Below are 23,760 nucleotides of genomic sequence, written 5' to 3' on the forward strand. Positions count from 1 at the left end.
TTTATCGGTCTCAGTACGTAGGTATACAGCAGCTACCGAATAATGGATGAGTCATAGGTATGATGAACTTTGAATGGTTGTGGAAACAATCAAACTAACAACCACTCTTAATTGGATACTATATAAACGATGCTATCGATTCAGCATACCATACCAAGGGGACGTATAGTACTAAAGGATTATGAATGGCGTCATATTTTAGAAACAGGATAATGATGATGAATGAGATAATAGTTAGTTTTTTGAGGGGGAGGTCTTAATTACATGTTTGTTCTGTAACGAGTATGATTTATGGCTACTTGTTTACTTGAATTCCAGGCTGAAAACAATTAAAATAAAAAAATGGCACTTTTAGTGCTTCTTATAGCAGTGGTTTGTGATTAAATATGCATCAAGTCATGAACAGCTTGCTAATTTTCAACAGGTATGCTTTTGTTTTTCCAAAATTAACTTCAGTATCAAAAACTTTTTCTCGCTCATTTTCCTTGTTAATTTGCATTACTTTTATCTCCTACGCGGACTCGGCCTTTAACGATGGTGTAAGGTTTCTTGAAAAGTTATATATCTGAAATTTAAACAAACACACACATACACACACACACACACACACGTTTGCAGTCCTGTATTATGCTGGGAAATAAAAAAAGAATTATATTCTCAACCTCTGATTCGTGTAGATATCACCATTACCAACGGGAACGGTGCTTGCAGGACGCATGCGCTGCTCTTGCTGCAAACATTCGGTGGAAAATAAAACAATAAGCCTTGAGGATTTGAATAGAATGATTTGGTACGTACAGAAAATAGGATCCAGCGGTAATTTATGTTTTAAGAAGAGAAAGATGGATGCTAAGGCACTTCATGAGACCCAGAGTTGGATGTGGGAAAGGACTGTTGAGCCATTTCTCCTTTATAGGTGTGAAGTTTGGAGTTATGAAGATAAATGATTGTTTATAAAGCAATGAGGATTGAAAGGGTTTGAAATAAGGTGGTACGAAGAAGTGGCGAAACTGTTAATAAAAGCATATTGAGATGAATTTCTCATATGTTAGAGAAAGGACTATGTAATTCAGAAGTGCTGGGTAAAAGAACGAGAGGAAGCAGAGCTAGAAGTATCGAATAGGCTGGGTATAAGAGATATAGGATTAGAATGGCCTGGAGATCTGTCTAGGACAGTGGTTACCAAACTTTTCCAGAACGTGACCCCTTTCAGTAGTACCAAACCTACCATGAGCCCCCCACCTTCATGAGCCTTCTGAAAATGTACTAATTTCCAATGGCGCAGATGCATTTTAAACATCAAATTAAGGAATAATCACAGCAGAGAGAGCAATAACAACCAACAAAAATGTTAATTAATGTTTATCAACAAGGACTGATTTAATAATTTATTTTAATTAGAAGGGTGTACTTGCTTTTTTGATGTCATGAAAAATTTTCTCAAAATCTTGGATCCTCCATGACCCCCAGATAAAGGCTCATGACCCCTTTGGGTGTCATGACCCACAGTTTGGGAACCCCTGGTCTAGGAAGCAAAACAGCATGCACGCTACAAGTGGATACCGCAGTGTCAGTGGGGAGGCCTGACATACTGCTGGTGGGCTTTCTTAGGTGTAAGGGACGGCGAACGTAATGAAAGTTTCCAGCAAGAGGATTTACATGTCGTTTGTATTGTAATTATATATATATATATATATATATATACTATATATATATATATATAGAGAGAGAGAGAGCGAGAGAGAGAGAAGAGAGAGAGAGAGAGAGCAACTACTACTACTACTATTACTGTTCAAGCTGTCATTGCTGCTGCTGGTGATAACTACGATTAAAAATCAAGAGGGCTATGCATTAAGAATTCGCTTTTCTAAGAACTACTACGTACATAAAAGATAGAGGTCTTTTTTTTTCTTTTTTTTTAACAAAACTTTTGCCGTTGGGTCACATAGAATGCCATTTGCAAATGGATTGCAGAGTACAGAACTAGATATCAGATTTACATTTAGAAAATTAAACCCCGATGACTTACCTTAGATAATAATAATAATCAAATAACTGTAATTTGGTATATATTATATATTTCGTTCATAAGCTTTCGAGTGATGAGTAAATATCGCTTAGTACCTTAGATATATTTGTTTTCATTAAATCATTTTTTTCTTAGTCGTGGAAAACGCAAATATCGTCTGTGTCTAAAGATCCACACAAGGAATCTTTTTTTTTTCCTTCAATACCCTAGCCCACTTACTGCTGGCCTGTGGGCAAAAATATTCGTGCTGGTATAAGGTCAGTTTATTCAAAATTAACTACTAGTACGAGTAATGAAAATTCGTGGCTATACTCAAGCATTGATAGAACTTCAAGGAATACGTTCAGAGAGATTGTTTGTTTGTTTGTATGGTGTTTGTACATTGCATGGAACCAGTGGTTATTCAACAACGGGACCAACGGCTTTACGTGACTTCCGAACCACATCGAGAGTGAACTTCTATCACCAGAAATACACATCTCTCACTCCTCAATGGAATGGCCGGGAATCGAACCCGCGACCACCGAGGAGAGAAGCAAACACCAAACCAACCACGCCAAAGAGGCGCTACACGTTTAGAGAGAGAGAGAGAGAGAGAGAGAGAGAGAGAGAGAGAGTATAAATCCAAAGCTCTGCCGCAAACCCACGTGAAAACAATAAAAAAAAGGGGAAAGGTGAGAATCAGCACTTAGAGCCACGTCAATCAACAACCTGTAGTGTAGGTTATGCCTGGCACAAGAGAGCGAGAACTCGAGTCGAGACGAGGTCACAAGAAGTCGAGTCGTCCAGTCTCACCTCGGACGTTGTCAAGCAGTGTTCCCTCTCTGCTAATACGAAGATTTACCGGGATTTCTTCGTATATGATCCGTGATTGTCAGAAAGAGGATTAAAAGTACTGAGATAATACGAATGTTCTTGTCGCAAAAAAGGATTGTTAACTGATTGAGTAAGATTTATCTGGCTGTACAACTTGGAAGTTCATCTGTGGTCGCAAGCATTTTGAATTTTTCGATAAAGTTAATATCGTATCACTTGGAAAATAATGCCCTTGAATACTTACGCAGTTGGTCAGCAACTGGATCACCGTTGAAAAAGGAAAATGCCATAATTGAGGGTTGATTCGATACAAAAGCGTTAACTATGTTCAACTTGGAACCATTCGTGATGAGACCATTGATAATAATCACTGCATTCAAAATTTTAAAAGTGTTTTAATTCATAATTCAAGAAAACCGGCCACGAAGAACTTATGAAGTGGATGTGGAAACTTAAGTGGAATTAAGGAAAGGAACTACATCGGTCGGAATTATTCATATGTGTCGGTTACTTTTCTTATAGTTCTTCTTTAATAATGACACTAAATTCAGTTAAACTTTCGTTTCTCATAAATATGCACGTAGCTGAACATTTCTAATAATGATCATTTAAATAGTTGGCAAATGTTCAGTATCAAGGTAGTGAGTTAGAGAATAGGGCAGAGCTATAGCTAACACAGAACCCGTGTTCTGTCCAGAGGCACTGGAATACTGTTCTGTGTTTGTTTTCGTGTTAATTTTACTCTGCAATTATATATTAAGTCTATTTTCGTCTTAATTTTTAGTGTTAATCATCAGTTAGTGAAAGGAAGTCTGTATTATAGAAATAAAAGGGCTAAATCACATTCCATGATCAGTAACGGAGTAATTTTATGAAAATTTTCAAATGTTTCAGTAACCAGGGGCACATCCATTCCCGGTTAGACGGTTTAGTTTTTTCTCTTATTTCTGACTCCAGGTGAGAGCGTTGGTGTCGTTTCACTGACATTGTTCCTCCTATTGTCGCTACTTCCTCGTATTTTATTTTGTCTTAATTTTAAATCTGGCTTTTTTCCTTTTCTAACTTCTGCCATTGGCTACGAGGTATCAATGAGTATCCAGTTCCCATTTTCTGTTTATAAAACGACGAATGCTTGTAATATTGAAAATAAGGGGAAATAAAACCATGATGTATATCTTCTAAAGGGTTGAATAAATCCCCCCCCCCCCACCCCCGCGATTGATGCATACGTTATAAACAAGAATGGACCACAGATTATCTTCAAGTCGTGGTATTACAAAGAAAATCCAATCAGAAATTACTGTAAAGCCAAAAAATCTACGTTACAAAGGAAGAAACTAGATGCAGAATTGAAAATTTGATTTACCTAAACTTTGACTAAAGATAAGGAATAGATTTTGCGACTGTTATACTCAGAATTAGACTCATATTTAAAATGAAAAAAAAATTAAATAAAACAAATACAGTCATCTCTCATGAGTTATGGTTCAATGAAAATCTAACAGCTTGAATAAAAAAACATGCGCATCTGTGCGTTTGTATAAGGAGACTGGCAGAAGGCTTTCTTCAATCAAAGCAAAACGCACACTTCAAGGACTAAGTCATCAATATAAATTACGATCTGGTTGCATTTTCATGTGATGGGTCTTCTGTTATGCGTTTTCTATTACAGTCTCAGTCATTCTACATAAAAAAGAAATGACTTGCAGGACTCAAATAAATCAGAGCCAAAATTATTTGATTTCCAATTCTTTTTTTTTTTTTTCGTCCCAAAGTTCTGGTGGCATTGACGCTTTATAATCTAGTATTCAATTTTAGAAGAATCGTGGGTTTAATATTCATAAATATTCATACATACACTGATTATTGAATCCTTTAATACGATCCTTTTATAATAAGTGTTAACATTATATAACGGAACTTTTTTTTTTTATACTGGATAATTTCGAAAGCTGAAGCCAGGAGCCCCGTTTGTCTTATAATATCTACAGTGTCTTCTTTCGGAGTCCTTTTTTTTTTTTTTTTTTTTTTTTTTTTTACGGGTTTCGTCTTGACAAAAGAGAACAGAGTGTTTGAGGGCATGATATTATCTGAAGATTAATCGGTACCGATCATCAGAAATGTAAACCTGTCTCGAAGATAGCATATCGCTGTCTCCGCGTTTTAAGATAGCTAATATGGCGGGGCCTCAAATGGAAACAGTATTCTTGAAGAGGTAAAGTTATACTTGATAAAGGAGGCAAGAGACCCACCTCTCATAAAAGGCAAGTTAACGTTCATATTTATTTGGTTTTATTATTTATGTTACAATGACAACCAGATCAAGTTCACTATGTGAAGTACTAGAAAGCACCTAGTATCAGGTGTGGTGCCATTTTGCAAATCCTCCCCCAAGTTTCTAAAATTCGAATGATTTGACGTGACTTGGCTTCATATTCTACTTACAGTTTCTAGTTTTTACTGAAATATCGTCAGAAATGTTAATGTTTCAAATTTTGTTATTTTGATAACCAGTGTTGCATATCCATTTGAGATAGTTGTCAATGACACGCAAACAAAAGATATCTCATAGAATAAAACTCTATGGGTCCCTCGTCATGTTTTGAGCGTAGAATTTAAGTGTGTCTTTCAGAATTACTCTAAATACCAGGCAGATAACCTACAAAGCAGATCACTCTTCAAAACCCGTAGCCTGATCATGTATTGTCGTTGTATTCTTTACGTGTCTTTTTTAAGTTTTTTGTAGTATCTTCTAAGTAATCCCACTCTTTCTGATAGCTTAAAAACGAAGACCAACAATCAGTAAATGATATGAGTTACTGGAACAAACCGCAAGCTGTCAGTTTCCTTAGACCAAAATGCATTACTGTTAGAATTTCTTTAGCTGATAGTTTGAATTATTCTATGGACACAGAATACTACTATTTTTTCATATGATATTATTATTCATGGTTTATTGTCTGCATGCCTTATATCTAATTAGCAACATGAACCGAAGGCAAAATTTCTGTCAGTGCTTCAAGGAAGGAAAATAATGAAAATTCAAAAGCCACCTCGAAGTGTTCCAAAAGTTGATTAAGATTATTTGAAAGAGCCTTGTCGGGCAGAAGAATATGTAGCCCAGTTGACGTTACCGCTCCAAAGTTCCTGAGATAGAAAGCTGCTCTATAATGATTCTTTAGTGCCTTGCTTTGCTGATTTGAAGGGAAGATGTTGCCACTCATTGGGTGCCTCAGATATACGAACAATGGCTCTGATAAACAGAAAAATAGTTTTTTACTGATGGTAATCTTCGTCGCATTCTTGCAACATCAGCCTTTGCATCAACTTTTTGGTAAGTATAATGTTATGTTCAGATCAGGCTTTACATTCTGATATTTTTCTGCTTTGATTGCAAATTCTTGCAGGTGATATGTATCCTTTTAGTTTTAAACTTTGAATGCAACGGGAAGTTAAATTTTCCAGGGGTCAGTGCCGCACCGCATACAGTATTGGTACACGAAGATTGCCCCAGTACGGTGAAGATTATATCGAATTATAAGCCCTCCTCCCTTGCTGGCCTTGTGCCACTGCCCTGTGGCGCGCAAGAACCACCGACGTCTGCACTAGTCACTCTGTCTTCAAAGGCCGCCCAAAACGGCACATTCTTCGTAGTTGTGGCGTCCTGCGGGGTTGTCAGCAGCCTCTCTTCGCCCCTGAGGTCACCAGCCATCGTGCCACAAGAGAGGATGATCCCTGTGCCCACTTCAGGGCAGCGGTGTCGTTACAGAAAAAGAGGATGCGGTGCTCTCGGGGAACCTCTGAGGAATGTCTTGAATCTCGCAGCTTGCTGGATGACCTACAACGTGTGGAGTCAAGTCGTCGTATTTTATGACGAGACGTTGGATACGCAAGCCAATGCGGATTTAGGTAAGCTTTCGTTCATTTAAGGAGGTGTTACTTGATCGTTGTACGTTTGTGGCATCTCCTGGTATTTTGCCGGCGATAACGGAACCATGAGAGGTCATGCGTTGTCACTCCGTTTGAATCGTTACTTGCTGTAAACAATGAAGAACTTTTCAGTCCTGCCCATCTTAACAATGTGTATTAACTCAAACAGTGCGCTTCCAAGGGTGAGCATAGTGCAGCCAGCGTACATTGCATGTTTCAAATTGCTGCACCTTAAGAGATATCCATCATCTAACCACACTACTATGTTTGTTTTGATTTTCATATGTGTGGTCTCACGCAATCTACAGTCTTCAACAAACACAAACTTATACTTCCTCCATCTGTCAGCGTGGCGACACTGTAGGATTTTTAAGAAAATAAACATTACCAATAACAAAATTTTTTATGAACTAGACCTAAGTTACCATATGTTAGTAATTGAGTCTAAATTTAGTACCAGCTTATCGACATGTTTCGGCTTCAAAGACCAGTCGTTAGCTTTACCGGAATCCAGATTATAGTATGAGAAAATAGAATATTTTCTTATGCCCTTTTCGGCGTGGGTTTTTTTTCTATTGAAAGCATTTCGTGGAATCTTCCGTAATAACCCCACCATTCAATTCAAGGCTGACGAAGCTTACTTTATGAATTTGCTGAGCATTCAAGGAATTCTTATATAGCGACATGGAGTTCTCTCTGGCATTCTCATGCTTTATACAGTAACACTAACTTAAAATTTACGCTTTTTACCATAAACCTCTTACAGGACATTATATTTACTTTTTTTTATTCAAATGTAACTGATAATTAAACAATGCAGTGGGCAAGCGTTTTTCAATACGCTTTATTTGTTGTTCAAATGTAACTGGTAATTAAACAATGCAGTGGGCAAGCGTTTTTCAATACGCTTTATTTGTTGTTCAACTTTTTATAAGATTTTTTGAGAGAGAGAGAGAGAGAGAGAGAGAGAGAGAGAGAGACGAGAAGAAGAAAGAGAGATGAGAGAGAGAGAGAGAGAGAGCAATATTGTCTGCGACTCACTGTTTCCAGTTTAGGAAGAATAATCGGGAAGTATCTAGGCTACATGTGCATGATATTCTCTCCAGCTTTTGAAATTTTCACGTCTATTATTATTATTATTATTATTATGCCCATTATTTCATTGACCTCACTTGTTTTCTCCCTTAATTTCTTGGTGTTGTAGGCTTTCATGGAGGGGATCTTTGTTCTCACTGTATCTGGCTCCATCCATTGCCTAATCTTTTCTATCCATTCCGTCCTCTCTGTTACTTCGTCGGTGTTTCTTCGTGTGTCGTTGTTTGATACCTCATCATCCCTGTCGTCTTCTGTGGCATCGTCTCTCAGTTCGTCTTCGTGTAATTCGTTGTCGTGTGACATTTCCCTTTCCAGTTCTTCTCTTTCTGTTGGGGAGAGCCAGTTCTTTTTCTTTATGTTCCTTACTTGGTCTGCCAGCCTCTGCTCTGTTTGGGGGGTGTTATTCCTCTCATTCCAGATGTTGACCAACCTTCTTCTATATCCTCTCTCCGTCGGGTTGCTTCTGGTGTAGCATCTCCATATTTCCTTATTTTCTTCTCTGTCCATCTTCTTCCTTTTTGCTTCTGTAGCTCCAATCTCACTCTGTTGATTACTGTCGTTGTGGTGGTCAGTTGCTGGATGACGACCTCCAAGTACCTGACCGTCTTCCCCTTCAATTGGGTTGAATACCTGGTTGCCGGACGAAGCTCCTCTGTTGCCAGAGGTTCCATTTACGTCGTTGTCGTTTATTCCTTCATTTCTTTCCATCATTGCTGAGTTTTGCTATTTAACCCATAGCTGGACCCTACCCCCATCAAGGGATAAGTACTCATTTACAGCTGAGTAGACTGAGGAAATTATGGTAAAGATCCTTTCCCAAGGAATCAACGCCGGGGAGAGCGGTCACCCATCCAACGACTGACCAGCCCCAATGTTGCTTAACTTAACCAGTCTATTGACGACCTAACCCACTCCTCCACGGCGCCACATATTATTATTATTATTATTATTATTATTATTATTATTATTATTATTATTATTATTATTATTATTATTCTGAGGGCTAAACTTATTCATACTGAACAAACCCACCGAAGCCATTGGCTTAGAATTCAAGCTTAAAAAAAAAAAAAAAAAAAAAAAAAAAAAAAAAAAAAAAAAAAAACAAAAAAAAAAAAAAAAAAAAAAAAAAAAAAAAAAAAAAAAACCTTCTGCACAGTATCATCACAACCAAAAGGAAATTACTGCAGAATTGCAAACACTAAACTAAACAGTGAACTGAAGGTATCTACCAAAACGGGCTCTTTTAAAGTTAGTTTACTGAAGGGAACAGAGATGAAAAAAATAATATTTAATATGCCTCAGTTCTGGTTTGTAGTAATTGGCATTCGAGAATACATACGCCGGCAATTCTTTTATGTAAATTAATCCAAATGAAATGAATACAATAATTTTCCTTTTTTTTTTTCTCCATTTCACCTTTCCCTTCGTCCGTCGCCCAGTTGGAAATTTCCTCAACTACTGCTTCTTTCAAGGCTTCAAACTCTCCTTCATCAACACGCAGAAGAAGTCTCCTGACGGAGGGAATTCGGAAGGACACCACGTTGCTTTAATCGAAGCTGCCCTCGCTAACTGGGACTCCATTGACGCCAAACACACGATCGTCATAGCTGACAGTGAGTCCGTTTCAGCACTGCTGAAGAAGGTAGGCCTAATCACGCCGTTTGGGAGCATTACTCTCTGGTTAAATGTCAGTTTATCACGGAATTATTGTTTATCTGGCAGAAGTAACACTATATTTTGTATGCAGGTATTTGTGGTTAGATATATACCTGTATCTTGTCTAAGGACGCGATCATTATTTGCAAAATACACGGCAACATAAAAGAACGCCCAGATATAGAAGTGAACACTTCTTCTTCTTCTTCTTCTTCTTCTTCTTCTTATTATTATTATTATTATTATTATTATTATTATTCATTGTAAAGGTAGCAATTTTCCTATTAATAGTAGCTTCATCACAGCGTTCAATTGCATATTACATAAAATTTACACTCTTAATTCTTATATTTTTCCACAACCAAATGTCTGTACGACGAGGCTAAGTACAAACTAATCATTTTGTTTGTATATATATATATATATATATATATATATATATATATATATATATATATATATATATATATATACAAACAAAATGATTAGTTTGTACTTAGCCTCGTCGTACAGACATTTGGTTGTGGAAAAATATAAGATTTAAGAGTGTAAATTTTATGTAATATGCAATAATCTCTGACACCAGATTTTTTTCTATGTACAGATACCAAGCCTCAATAACTCCCGCAACCAGAGCAGCTATGAATGGCTGGTGATCACGTCCGTTAGAAATGACGTCATCGATGCCTGGACACCCACCAACGGTCATCAGGTTTATTTTGCAGATGCTCCGCTAAAGGTAAGGAAATGTTGCGCTTTGTCAGTGGCTATTCCTGCTGCAGTAATTGATGGCCTAGCGTCAGTTACATGTCTCACGTATGACAATTAACGTAAAAACCAATTAAAATTAATGTGTACTATGCATACATGCTTGTTTATATACAAAAGCTAACACATCCCATTGTGTGAACTTTACAAACAAGATATGTGACACATGGAATAAATTGCCACCATAAGTTGTAAACAGCAACAGTGTGGAAGAGTTTAAAAGAAAGCTAAACAAAATCATTAGGACAATGTAACAGAAAAGTATAGGTACCTGAGAACTCAGTCTCCAAGTGGTGAAGGAAACAAAAGTCTGTGGAGATAAGAGGGTATGCATTCTTTGTCATCAGTACAACACTAGTTACTTCAAGGAACTGTTTTCTGATAATAAATGAATCAGGGTAAAAATGTCACAAGTCGAAAAAGTCACATTAATCTTTCCTAGATAGTGAACCCCAAGGGCAAATTTCAACCCGGTATGCATCCATGTATCCACCTACGCGGAGTGTATAGTACAAGACCGTTGGGGATCTGGCCCGTACAGTTTTTTTTTTTTTTTTTTTTTTTTTTTTTTTTTTTTTTTATGGGGGTTGGGTGGGGGTCGTTTTTCCCAAAACTGGACCTTTTTTTCTATAAATGTCATTGCATATATAGTAGGTATATACCAGATGAAATACTTGAAAATGCTATTTTAGTTATATTAAGAAGAAAAATTGGGTATGCGGTCTATGTCCTTCTATCCGCTTAGATGTTATTCAAAGTACTGAGTTTGGTTAACAGAATATTACTTATAATGTTTTAAGTTTGCACTGAAATTCAAGAATATTTCTTCAGTTTTATTGATTGATTCATTTAATATGTTAACGATAACATACATATTACTTTATTTGTTGCTATGTTATACACTTTGACTTAACAAAACAAAAAAAGAAAACAAAAACAATAATTATTTATTAATTTGCAAGTACAGTTTAGTGAAAAGGATAGTCACTGAAAATAGGGACTTCCAGAAATTTGGAGGGGGTCGTTCGACCCCGCTTCCCCCCTTCGGTACGGGCCTATTACCATAAAACACAAACAAGAGATTGTAAATTAAAAAAGATATGACCCCTGCCAAATGTTGTGAATTTTTCCCTGTGGCTTTATTTCCGGCCACCGTAAGAAATACCCAAAGTAATATCGTCGGTCTTTCCTCCAGTTCGTTGTCATCATCAAAGATCCTCACCTCCTTTCTCGCAAAATGCTCGGTCTCTATTTTCAGTAGCACTGACTTTTTCACCTTAATCGTATGAATTTGAAACACGATAAAACTTCGATGATAAGATTTAATTGCCTCATTGGACTGGCTGGAGTTGTGGGCCGAAGTAATGTACCGGTTGGATGAAAATGAAGAGTTGATATGCCTGAAAAGAGGGAACCTCGACTGAAAAGATGGCCGAAGCTGGAGGATGGTGTCTGTGAGAGCTCTACCCCATTTCACCTGGTTTTTGACAGTCAGCAGCCTGGAAGACTATTTTCATTCTCGAGATCTGTATTGTGAATATTGCAAGTGTGTGTTGGCAGCAGAGAGAAAAGTGAAATGATACTGTATTTGACCCTGTGAAACAAATAGTTAATGTTCGTGCGAATCATTTCTGGGCAGTGGTACTTCCCTGTCAAAAAAGTTTTCATTTTCCGCGCATGCGCACTAAAGGTTTTTGCAGACTACCACTGGCGTTACGTCATAGAAACCTATGAATCAAAATGTGTGACACGAGTAATGACGAGGCGGCCTGGGAGGCGATTACGGAGATAAAGGAATATGTCGACAATGGAATACTTTTCTTTATTTATAACAAAGTGAATTTTATGTCTCATGACGATATTTTTGCTATCTGCAATGATTTTTATGGTGAAGATGATGTAGCAAAGGCCAAATTATTGATGTATACAAAATTCAAATGCCCTGAAAAATCGAAGACACACAGGGGAACAACTAAAAAGGTAAACGACATTAAAGAAATGATTTAATTTTTGTCGCAAAATGTTGCTTCGGATGTCATATTTTGCATCACAAAATGTACGCAGGTGCCGTCTGTTTCGATGGAGTTTATAGACGCACCTTCAATGAGTCGACATATGAGCTCGTTGCGGATGGAGATGGAACTCGTGTCTGCTAAGTATCATAGGCTTTCAACCAGGATAGAGGATGTGGAAAAAATTCTGGAGCAGAAGCAGGTGGTACCAGGCCCTGTGGATGCTAGAGTGAGTCCTCGCAGTGACTTACCTGCAGTGGATGATTATATTCATTTTGCGAGGAACACTGAACCAGGATCGTCGATGGCAAAAGTCGTGCAGAAAAACGTTGGATCGACCAAAGACAGAGGGAGTGAGGAGTATAAGCAACAAAAATCATTGAATGGGAGAAGCAAACCCTCGGAGGGGAAGTGCGACGTTCTTATGGATTTCGCCGAGTCCACAGCCGACGAGGAGAAGGAAGAAGAGAGGTGGAATATACCTGGGCACGAGTATAAAAAACGGAAGCGCTTACTGCAAAGAAAACAAGCTCAAGAAAGAGAAAATCAGGGCTATAAAGATAAGGGGGTTGTTTTTGGACAAAGACGGCGTAAGCCTCCTATCATTGGGGAGAGTGATGGAAGCTCACTTAAGGCAGCTCAGCCTTTAAGGCATGTACATTTATTTGTCTCTAGGCTGCAACCTAACACTACTTCAGAGATGCTTCTTGGCCATGTTTCTCGCATAGCGGGTGTCACGACGGTTGAGTGCGAGCATGTTGAACAACGATTCACTCACTATCGATCTTTCAAAGTCATTATTAAAGAAATGCCACAAAGTAGGGTCAAGGATTTGTACAAACCAGAAAGTTGGGGTAAGGATATTCTGGTCCGTCGTTGGTATGATTAATCTCAATTTCCTTCTCTTTATAAATGGATTTAAGATTTACATCTTATAACTGTAGATCAGTTAGAAATAGCCATTTTGATGTAGCCGAATTAACTCATGTTTCTGATATAGTCTGTCTGCAGGAGACTTGGCTACCGGTGCAGGAATCAGACTACCTGAATAGAATAAATTCTGAATTTGCATATTATGCAGTTTCCCCAGTTGATTTATCGAGGGAGTTGTTGGCTGGTCGTCCTTATGGGGGCGTTGCTTTTCTGTACCGAAAGGGCCTTGCCTCTTGTATACAGCGAGTGGACACCTCAGATGACAGACTGATTTGTATTGACGTGTCTATAGAGGAAAGTTGTATGAGGATTATCAACTGTTATCTTCCATACTCAGACGGACAAAATGATGCAGAGTATACTGATTGTTTAGCAAAAATACACTGTCTTATGTCAGATCACCCAAATGGAAAGGTTTTGGTAGTTGGTGATTTTAACGCTCACCCTGAATCACGGTTTGGTAACGAGCTGAAAGACTTTTGCACCCATTACGATTATTGTATTGGTGATGTTGTTGTGATGCCCTCCGACACTTACACTTGGGTGAGTGACGCAACGGGCCACACCCGTTGGTTAGACCACCTTGTCTGCCCTCCTAGTCTTCTAACGCACATTAACAATATGTGTGTGTTGCATTCCATTATTGGATCAGACCATCGTCCTCTTTCATTTTCTTTGAAGGTCTCGCAACTACCTACGCTGGTAGAAATGAATGACGGTAGTCAGACGAAGTTTTATCTCGGGGATCTACTGGCATACAGAGGTAAATCTGAAGAAGCTTTGAAAAACATTGAGTTGCCTTTGGAAACTCTACAATGCAACACAAGATCATGTCAAAACGAAGATCATTTTAGAGCTATTGAGAAATTTCTTCTGGACATAATTAGTGCACTTCAGCGGTCGTCTGAGTCTAAGGAGACGAATCACAGAGGTTTCAACCATATTCCTGGTTGGAATGACTTTGTAAAGGAATTCCATCATGAAGCACGGGATGACTATTTAGCATGGAAGGAATCTGGTAATCCAAGGGAGGGATATTTCTATGATAAAATGAAATTTTCTAAAGCTCAGTTCAAAGGGATGTTCAGATTTTGTAGGGAAAATGAGGAAGAAATTAGATCAAATAAAATTGCTACAAGCCTGAATGGGAGTATGAAGAAATTTTGGAGAGAAATAAATAAGAAAAGAAAATCCCGAACCTTCTTACCTGACATAATAAATAATGTGAGTGGTTATGAAAACATTGCCGAGTTATGGAAAGAACATTATTCTGAGCTGTTTAACGACCCTACTCATCCTGCTCCAGACCCAATGGAAAATCAAGGTCAGCGAGATGTTACAGGGACAAATTTCAATGAAATATTCTTTGAACACTTCAAGTAGCCCTGGACATGACGGGCTGACCCTTCAGCACTTAACCCAGGCTCATCCGGTACTTAGAGTTTTACTAAGTTTATTCGTCACTTCCTGTTTTTGTCATTCCTACTTACCGAGAGCTCTTATTCTGGTTATACTCTCTCCTTTGATTAAAGATAAAAATGCGGACCACAGTGACATTTCCAATTATAGGCCGATTGCTCTAGCCACTGTTATCTCAAAAGTTTTGGAAGCGATTATATTGGAGAGATGCAAAAAGCACTTATTGACAAGTGACAACCAGTTCGCTTACAAATCCAATCATGGAACGGAAATGCCAGTTCATATTCTTAAACACGTAACCGAGGAGTATAATGCTCGTAAAACACCTGTATTTGCTTGTTTCATGGATATGTCTAAAGCCTTTGATAAAGTGTCTCATAAGATGTTGTTTGAAGTACTGTCAGAAAGAAATGTTCCTTGCTATATTATTAAACTGCTCGGTGAGTGGTATAAAAATCAGCAAATGATTGTCAAATGGGGCCATGTATTTTCGAGTGAATTTTCCACTTCATGTGGAGTGAGACAGGGAAGTTTACTTTCACCTTACCTGTTCAATGTATATATGGATGACCTCTCACATAGGCTGAGTCAAATTAAAGTGGGATGTTATTTAAACAACATGATTTTAAATCATTTGTTGTACGCTGATGATATTGTTTTATTTGCTCCTTCAGTAAGTGGGTTGCAGCAGCTTATAAACATTTGTTGTGATTTTATGTCTGACAGACTTCTATTGTTAAACGTAAGGAAGACCAAATGTATAATTTTTTCTAAGAGTAAGATCTGCCCAAGTAATATATCACCTATTGTTGTTAACTATGCACATATAGATTTTGTACAGGAAATAAAGTACCTAGGATATTATCTTACTGCTCAAAATTCGGACGACGCCCATGTAGAATATTTGAATAGAGGTCTATGTGCAAGGGGCAATATGATTTCAAGGAACTTTTTTAAATGTAGCGAAGATGTCAAGAAAATGCTTTTTCAGAGCTTTTGTACAAGTTTTTATGGCATATCTTTGGTTGTCAGAGCGAAGCAACGAACTATGAATAAGCTGAGAGTTTGTTACAACGATAGCCTACGAAGAAAGACTCTTGCAAGGCATTCCGAGGAGGCATGCAAGCGCATCTGCTCTTTTTGTGGCTTTTGGTCAGCCATCTTTTCAAGAACTGAGACGCAAAACCATAACAAGCTACTTGCAAAGGCTGAAGAATTCCGAAAACTGTATTATGAAGAGGGTTGCCCACCCAGTTGACTTGCATCATTCAATTATTTTCAAACACTGGAAAAGCCTCATTTATACTTAGTGCATTTGGTGCGCTCTTTATGCAATAATATAGTATTTCTTTGTTTTGTTCTGATGCTACATATGTGTGTGCCCTTTTAGTGGGAAGAATCATTTAGTTTCATTATCCGCATCTCATTCATATCATAATTTTCCACCTCTCTTTCATAATCATTTCTCATACTTATTTTAAATTTTGTCCTCTTGGAGTGTGGAGACTTTTTATATAATTTGTGTGTGTATATGTATGTATTTTTCTATGGCCTTTTTATGTCCGAAATAAAGCATTTGAATTTGAATTTGAATTTGAATTTGAATTTCTCAGCGGTGTGATAGGAGCCATCTTGTCCGAGATGAGAATGGCAATTACCTGTAAGCGTCAGAACACGCAGAAAACGAGCATGGATTTATATACGACCATAACCAATGTATAATTCTATCTTTCTGTTAGAAAATATGAAAAATACTATTCATAATTGTTTTCTAACCATACGAGTGAATGAAGAAGTACCTGATGTTTTGCAGAGAAAGACTAGTGTTCATCGTAAGGGGGTAGGACCATCAGTGCACCTCACGCGATGCACTGTAGGCATTACTAGCGGTTCTTTGCAGCGTCCCTTCGGCCGCCAGCTGCAACCCCTTTCAATTCTTTTACTGTACCTCTATTCATGTTCTCTTTCTTCCATCTTGCTATCCACCCTCTCCTAACGCTTATTTCATAGTGAAACTGCGATGTTTTACTCCTGTTACACCTTTCATACCTACCTACTCTCAATTTCCTTTCCAGCTCTGAATGACCGACCTCAAAGGTCCCAGTGCTTGGCCTTAGGCCTGAATTCTATATCCCATTCCTATATTCCGAAACTAGTGTCAGTCTTCTCAAAGGCTTTTCATTTAAAGACGTTCTTTGCCAGATCGATGACATCCAGGTACGAAAAACCTTTGTATTTTTTGCTCTGTAAAAAAATAACTAAAGCGCTTTGTCGACCAAATGAATAGGACAAGGAAAATGATTTTCAGATCGATATGGAAATAAAACGTTTGTATTGAGATACTACTTCTTCTGACAATTGCATATATCAAATGAGTCGGAGATCGGCTGCCCAATACACGTTTTTATTATCCTGTAGACGTTGAACCCTATTCATGTGGAACACGGGCCATTGACTTGAAATTCAAATTCCCAAAGAGTTTGGTGTTCATTTGAAATTCACAGAAGGTAATAGGAAATACAGAAAGAGGAGATCTGTTACGAGAAAAGAATCAGACCAATTAAAGTTTGGTCAGAACTTGAATATACTTTACTGTACAAATAACTACTGGTTCCACTGGGTTGGTCAGCAACTGGATGGATGACCAACAGCCAGTAAGCCGTGTTGATTTTAAGAATTAGACTGATGCAAGTTATTAACTGTTTCCACTGCGGATATCTTGTGACTGAAAAGCTGTGGCTTCACATGAGTCTAGTCAATGCACAATGCAAGTTACATTTTTGCGCATATTATATGCACCTACATAGATACGTAAGCAAACAATACACACACACACACACACACACACACACATATATATATATATATATATATATCATATCTATATATATATATATATATATATCTATATGTCGTGTCTGTTGTTTGTGTGCGCGTGTAAGGTGCTTTATACGCAGGCACATGTAAACACGCACATACATGTCTATATACTGATAAATACTACACATACTATTAATAAACGTATGTACATGAATTTAATCACGTGTATATATGTGTGCAGAAATAGATGTATGTATACTAACATATATCCGTAAACAAATTAACACACCTACGTGTATTTTGAAATCCAAAACAATACATACTCGCCTGCATATATACACATTCACATACATTGCATGCAAACTTTCCAAACAGTAATTCGTACTAAAAAAAAAATAAATAAATAAAATCTTTCGAGGATATATAGACAGTTTGTTCTTTAAATAGAACTCTGACTAGATTAGTTCTCGAAACCTCCACCAGACTCTGGAGAGCATGAATGAAGTCGTAATGGCTCAGAGCAAGACCCGTGGAGTTAAAGAAGTGTTGTGTGAACAGAATTTTGGGATCGATGTCAGCAGCCAGTTGCGTCCTAGTCCCAGGGAGAAGAAGCAATGTCATGCCATTTATCAACATGAAAGTCAAAACAGATGGCCTTCGAGGATTTCGCTGCGGGACTTCATTGATATCTTGAGAATGCTGTCAAGCCATCGGGAGAAGTTGTATAGCTCCCTTTTGTCAAGTCTAAATTGGTACCCAGGGCCAGGGGTCATTAGAGACCGGGCCACCGCACTGACACAAATTACTCCTTAATTGGTGCGCCACACAAGTGGAAATTAAGCTTGATGGAACTATAGAGGGAGGGATAACCAAACGAATTACCTCCATTGACTCACCACCTTTTCGACTGTGTCACTGCGCGCTTTTGTAAATTTGAGTGAGTTTGAGTGTCATTCAATTTTTTCTTCTTTCCTTTTCTTTATTCAACCGGTCTTCAGTGGCCATTTGTTCATTGGAAATCAAACGCACAAAGTAGCGGGTTTAAATTCTCCAGGTCTATGATATATGTTTAACCTGACGGATAAATCTACGATGTACTTTGGTTAGGTCTAATGTTTGGGCTTGCCGCAAACAACTCTCACGTCAGCAGACCTCACCAACACTCGGTCAGCTGTGTGAATTATTTCCTCCATTGATTTCACACCCAGTTCTTAAACAATTAACTACACAATTTCAAACACACCTAGTAAATATTGCTTGGAGATGAGGTATTGCTATTGTAGAAAGGTGTAAAAAGGTAATGTAGAAAACCAGGTTTTTATCTTCTTCTTTTTAAACATAGTTTCATTTTTCCTCTCATTTTGAAATAAAAATTCTGGTACCTGTTATGATGGGGTCGTTTGATAAATGGGTTTCTGTAGTAAATATGAATGCTATTCTCACTTTCTTCTTGACTTGAAAATCGTTTCACTTCGGTTATATTGTGGCTGCAGGATCATGGATTGCAGGGTTGGTTGATGATTACAATGAACTTGATTATTTTTTATAGTTCTATTCAGAGCTACAGTTGTATAGCACGTTTATAGGGCATCCGAGGAAGAAAGTAAGTATTGTTTGTTAATAGGACAATACTACGGATGCTAATTTCTATATAAAAAAAATAGTAGTTAAACTGCAAGCTTCCACGATACGTTAGTCATTTTCCCGAAAAAGCATCAGTTGTATCAAGATAAACAAAAAATTTAAAAGCATTTAGTTTCAATTCCAAGCCCTTTGAATCTTACCGAGCTAGAATTAAAAGAACACAGCAGTTTATTGTGAGTTAATCGCCTTCCATTTTCCTCAGGATCTTTCCGTAACATTATCAAACGCCGTGAGGATAGGTGAAGCCCTAGCCAGAGACAACAGCACGTGTACGGATGTCGCCAAGGTAATTTGTCGTTTATGGCATTAGCGAAGCACTTTGCTGATAAAATATTTAGGCCTCTTTCACGGCTCTCTGGCATGACACTTGGATGACTTATTGCGCCCTTATGACGTCAGTTAGGCTGAGTGATTTTGACTGGATGTAAATACAACTTTTCTTTGACATGAAACCCTCTAATTTGTTACGAATTTATCTCCCTTCAAGTTAACTCTCCCTACTTGGCAGTGAAGTATGTGACATTTGTATCGACTGCGTGGAATTATCTATTAAGCAAACGCATTTCTAAAGCTGCGTAAAGTTTCAACGGAGAACAACTATTCGTTCTTGCCACCAATGTGACTCTTCCCCAATTTCTCAAAAAAAAAAAAAAAAAAATCTGTACATAGTCCAAATTGGCAGTTACATTGTAGTAACAGAAATATAATTTCTTCTTTTCCATATCAAAATGAGGATGAAATCGTACATTGCATAGACACTGAGATATTCTTCTAGGCTAATAATTTTGTCGTTCGTATTTCCACAGCACCCTGGAGTTCGTCTGCCCAACATCGCTATCTCCATAAAGCCACCCGATTATTCTTCGACTCTGATTCCACCTGTGGTATTTCCACATCGCGGTCCTCGACTTGTTGCTACCCATAGCTACGCGCCCACGCTGGGTGGAATAGGCCGCTTGGGCGGGGTAGATCCAAGCGACGTGGGAAGTCTCCACTCCCTTTCGCCGAATGAGGCGTTCCAGCTGTACGGGGCGCACCTCCTCGTGACCACTCTTAGTGTAAGGAGCCACAAGAATAGGTCTAGCTTGTTTTTTTTATTTTTTTTTTCTGTTACGAGGTTGAGTCGATAATTTAGCTGTGAAGGCTTTAGAGGCTGAATATCACGACAGGTAGTATGTCAAATGGCTGATTTATGAGCCAACACTTCGATTTGTCCGATGAAAACAGGCGGGAATTCTAATTTCGCTCACGTCGAAAATAGTGTAGCTTACATTTCGCAGGCACAAACTGACAACACGAAAACTTGTGGAATGTCGCGACCCTCGTCAAATCTGCCAAAAGATCCATGTTGTCTAATGATACAGGAGGCATAATGTTAGGTGCCTTCTATTTGGTTCAAACAGGCCTTTGCCCAATGACCTTTGCCCTTGCCATAAAAGAGAGCTGTATGTATATGATCAGAAACTGAAATTATGTGAAGTATATTGGAAACCTACCGGCCTCTCTATAGGCTACCTGTTGCGTTCCATTCCTGTTATCATGCATAGGCATAGGAGGCTTGGGTGGGAACTGGCCCTGCCCCGCAACCATACTTGGATTGGGGAATCTGTTAAATTCGTGCAAACAGGTAGGGATATTAGGGGGAAGAAAAGAACATTCTATAATTTGAAAAATAACAGGGATGAAAATTATGATAAACTTATATTTAATAAGTTGACCAGGTAATAAATAATTGCACATGAATTATGAATATGTTACAGTGTCGTTAAAGAATCAAGGAAATTATCTCAAAAGGCATTAACTTGTAGAGAACTGAGAGAATGGCACGGAAATGGGAAAAAAGAAGTAATAATATTTTTTTAAGAAAAGGATCGCGTTACTCGACCAAAACGACCAGGTATCTTAGCCGTCAGGCATCTGGCTTGTATCTCCCAAAACTCTGTAAGCCTCATCTCCGAAGATTAGGTGACTCTTTGGCACGCCCATCATTTTGTGACACTTAGAGTGTCGGAGAATTAATGTAAGGCTGGACCTTTTCAAGGGCCTTCTGTTTAATATAACCGAGGGAAACTCAAGGCTTCCTTGTTTCAAAGGTGGATCGTGTGAAAATCTTGGCTCCACCCTTTCCAAGACTAGGCCTAGAGTTTTGACGAATCAAAGCCAGGAGTGCCAGATCGTAGGACAGCCCAAAAAGGGGTCTCAACGAATAACCTATGAGGTTACCAAAGGTACACACCCCAAGAAGCCAAGGCATCAAGCAAGAGGCATTTCCCAATGAAGAGTCTACGAATCACTAGGGAAGAAGTGACAGGAAGGCAGTTTTGTATAAAGTCTGTAGCCACTCAGACACAAGAATTCTTTCAAAAGATGCCACACCCAGTCAAAATCCAAAAATCCAAAGGTGGTGGTGCTAAGAAGATATCATCCTAATAAAAAGACCAGACAGAGAGAGAGAGAAAGGGAGAAGAGAAAAAGACAGAGGGGAATCGAGGGGAGAACAGCAGAGTGGCGTGGTAGCAGAACCGAGAAGAAGAAAACAAAAGTGAGGGAAAAGTGCTAAGTGTGGTGTGCGAAGACAGTGAAGTGACAATCATACTCAGTAAATTTCCCTCGTGCCAATAGACTCGTAATTGCGACAAAATGCCTTCAAAGAAAATAAGTTATATTAGTCCATTAGCCCAGATAAAGGTGAAAAAATTATAAGAATCCCTAGCAAAGAATAAACACATATAAGGACATATCAATTTAATTTTTTCCCAAACTATATACCAATTAAGATAATTCCATAAGAACATTCAGTAAGGTGAGATTATAATTAGATAATTCTATTTCCCCAATTACGGCCCTCCAAATCGGTGCACGTTACCTTAGGGCTGTGTGTTAGTAACTACGACCACAAATATCAGTTTATCATTTACTTTAGAATGACCCCATTCGATTACAAAAATCATCCTACTCATTTTCTATGGATACCAGACTCCGTTTCTTTCATCCTTGCTGGCGACGGAAGAGACAGGAAACTCCAACTGTTAACAAATCTCGCGCAAACTCTGCTAGTGTTTGGACCACCGTACCCAGAGGCTATTTATCGGCGTGGAGTTGAAAACTGCAAATATAATGGTAAATTATCTCCAGTCAAATTCTCTGTGAAACTTTGCGACACTTCAGTGGGGTGGCAAAAACCCTGGCAACTATACCTGCAACATCTTCTTCAGCGGAGAAGTCATTCCCGTCCTTGCGAAGACTCAAAAGTGGCACAAAACCTACCTTAGATCTACTATGGGCCTAAATAGGCTCTCAGCAGCAGGACTTCTCTGCACTATTGTGGATGTATTTGGTACACGAAAAGGAAGAGACTAAATGTTCTAATCTATTCCCACAAACGCTATAACCTGTACCAATGCAATACAGATTTTCATTCGCATTTTTATCTATTTTCTACATGGTGATCTGTTATGCCATAAATCATGGAAAATAATGTAAACATAATCTGTTGATACTATGCTCCTTTATAAGTTGCGTAAGATTTTAAAAGTTGCCCCTGCATTTTATCATATTAAAGAGAGTTTTGACACTTAAAACACATAACATGTATGCATGTACACCCTGAATGCAAAATACGTAGAATAATAGCTACTTGGTTTAACTAAACTTCTTACATTTGAAAAACTCTCGTGTTTTCTTAGTTTCTGAAATTCGGGCAAATCTAGTGTTACCCCCCTAAATAAATCTCACCTCCTACGTAGGCGTATAAGTCCAAAATAACCTATATAACTTTTTTTTTGGAGTAAACAATAATAACTTCTGAAAACGCAAACAATGTTCTTTCAGCAAATGTCATTTCTGAATGACGTTGCTTATGTACACATACGTGACTCCGCTGTTCAAATAATGGCGTGGGATTATCAGCCCTTCGCGTATCGTTCACGGGACTCACTCACCATTCAATATCTTTTTTTTCAGAGCGAGCCATTCATCAGAGCTCTAGACACAATCAACCTCAATTCGAGGGACCCCCAGGCTACCAAGTAAGTTTGCCTGGTACTACGCCGAATAGTACGTAAACACCGTCTATATGCTTCTCAGGTCTTCTTAGTTTTGGAGTGTTGCTTGTCATTATACTTAGTGCACTGTCTAATTAATCTTGGAAGTGATGGCCAATTAACAGTGTCTTTTCGTGCTTGGTCAGTTCGTTGTATGTCATTACGATATCGTCGCTGAAATTTTAACTTGTAAATGCCCACCCACCCCGGCCCCCCCCCCTCCCTCTCTCTCTCTCTCTCTCCTCTCTCTCTATCTCTCTCCTCTCTCTCTCTCTCTCTCTCTCTCTCTCTCTCTCTCAGAACAGCCCTGAATTTGCGAATAGACAAAACCTGTTTATTGACCTCATGCGCTTTGAGTGTGTGTGCCTGTGTTAATATATACACTTATCTACATTGGGTTTCCTCTGTCTATAGTATATAAAAGACTTTCCACAACATTGCTTTGTCTAGTTGAGTTTCCTCACTCCCAACTTACACTTTCGGGAACAAAAGTTAGATTAATAGCTGAAACACAATAATGTACTATGGTGCAGTAGAATTTAGTCTAGGTCATGCTTTGAAATCTGATTCCACTGACTATATTCGTTCCTTC

General features: G+C 38.4%; 1 protein-coding gene across 1 annotated transcript; it reads left to right on the forward strand.

Annotated features, from left to right (window-relative positions):
* The first annotated feature begins 5,834 nt into the window (after positions 1-5,834).
* Positions 5,835-23,157, forward strand: LOC135221347 (uncharacterized). The gene is made up of 7 exons (XM_064259149.1): positions 5,835-6,179; positions 6,311-6,754; positions 9,313-9,515; positions 10,134-10,268; positions 19,328-19,411; positions 19,932-20,183; positions 23,089-23,157. The coding sequence occupies exons 1-7, from the start codon at positions 6,056-6,058 to the stop codon at positions 23,155-23,157; spliced, it is 1,311 nt and encodes a 436-aa protein (XP_064115219.1). The 5' UTR covers positions 5,835-6,055.
* Positions 23,158-23,760: the final 603 nt, after the last annotated feature.

Source organism: Macrobrachium nipponense, chromosome 2 (assembly GCF_015104395.2).
Source record: "Macrobrachium nipponense isolate FS-2020 chromosome 2, ASM1510439v2, whole genome shotgun sequence".
NCBI lineage: Eukaryota > Metazoa > Arthropoda > Malacostraca > Decapoda > Palaemonidae > Macrobrachium > Macrobrachium nipponense.

Excerpts from the sequence above, each read along its gene's own strand:
- LOC135221347 (XM_064259149.1), top strand. The coding sequence starts at position 6,056 with ATGTTGCCACTCATTGGGTGCCTCAGATATACGAACAATGGCTCTGAT. Across the intron at positions 6,755-9,312 it reads GCAAGCCAATGCGGATTTAG|TTGGAAATTTCCTCAACTAC; the intron begins GTAAGCTTTCGT and ends TCCGTCGCCCAG. Across the intron at positions 20,184-23,088 it reads TCCTCGTGACCACTCTTAGT|AGCGAGCCATTCATCAGAGC; the intron begins GTAAGGAGCCAC and ends CTTTTTTTTCAG.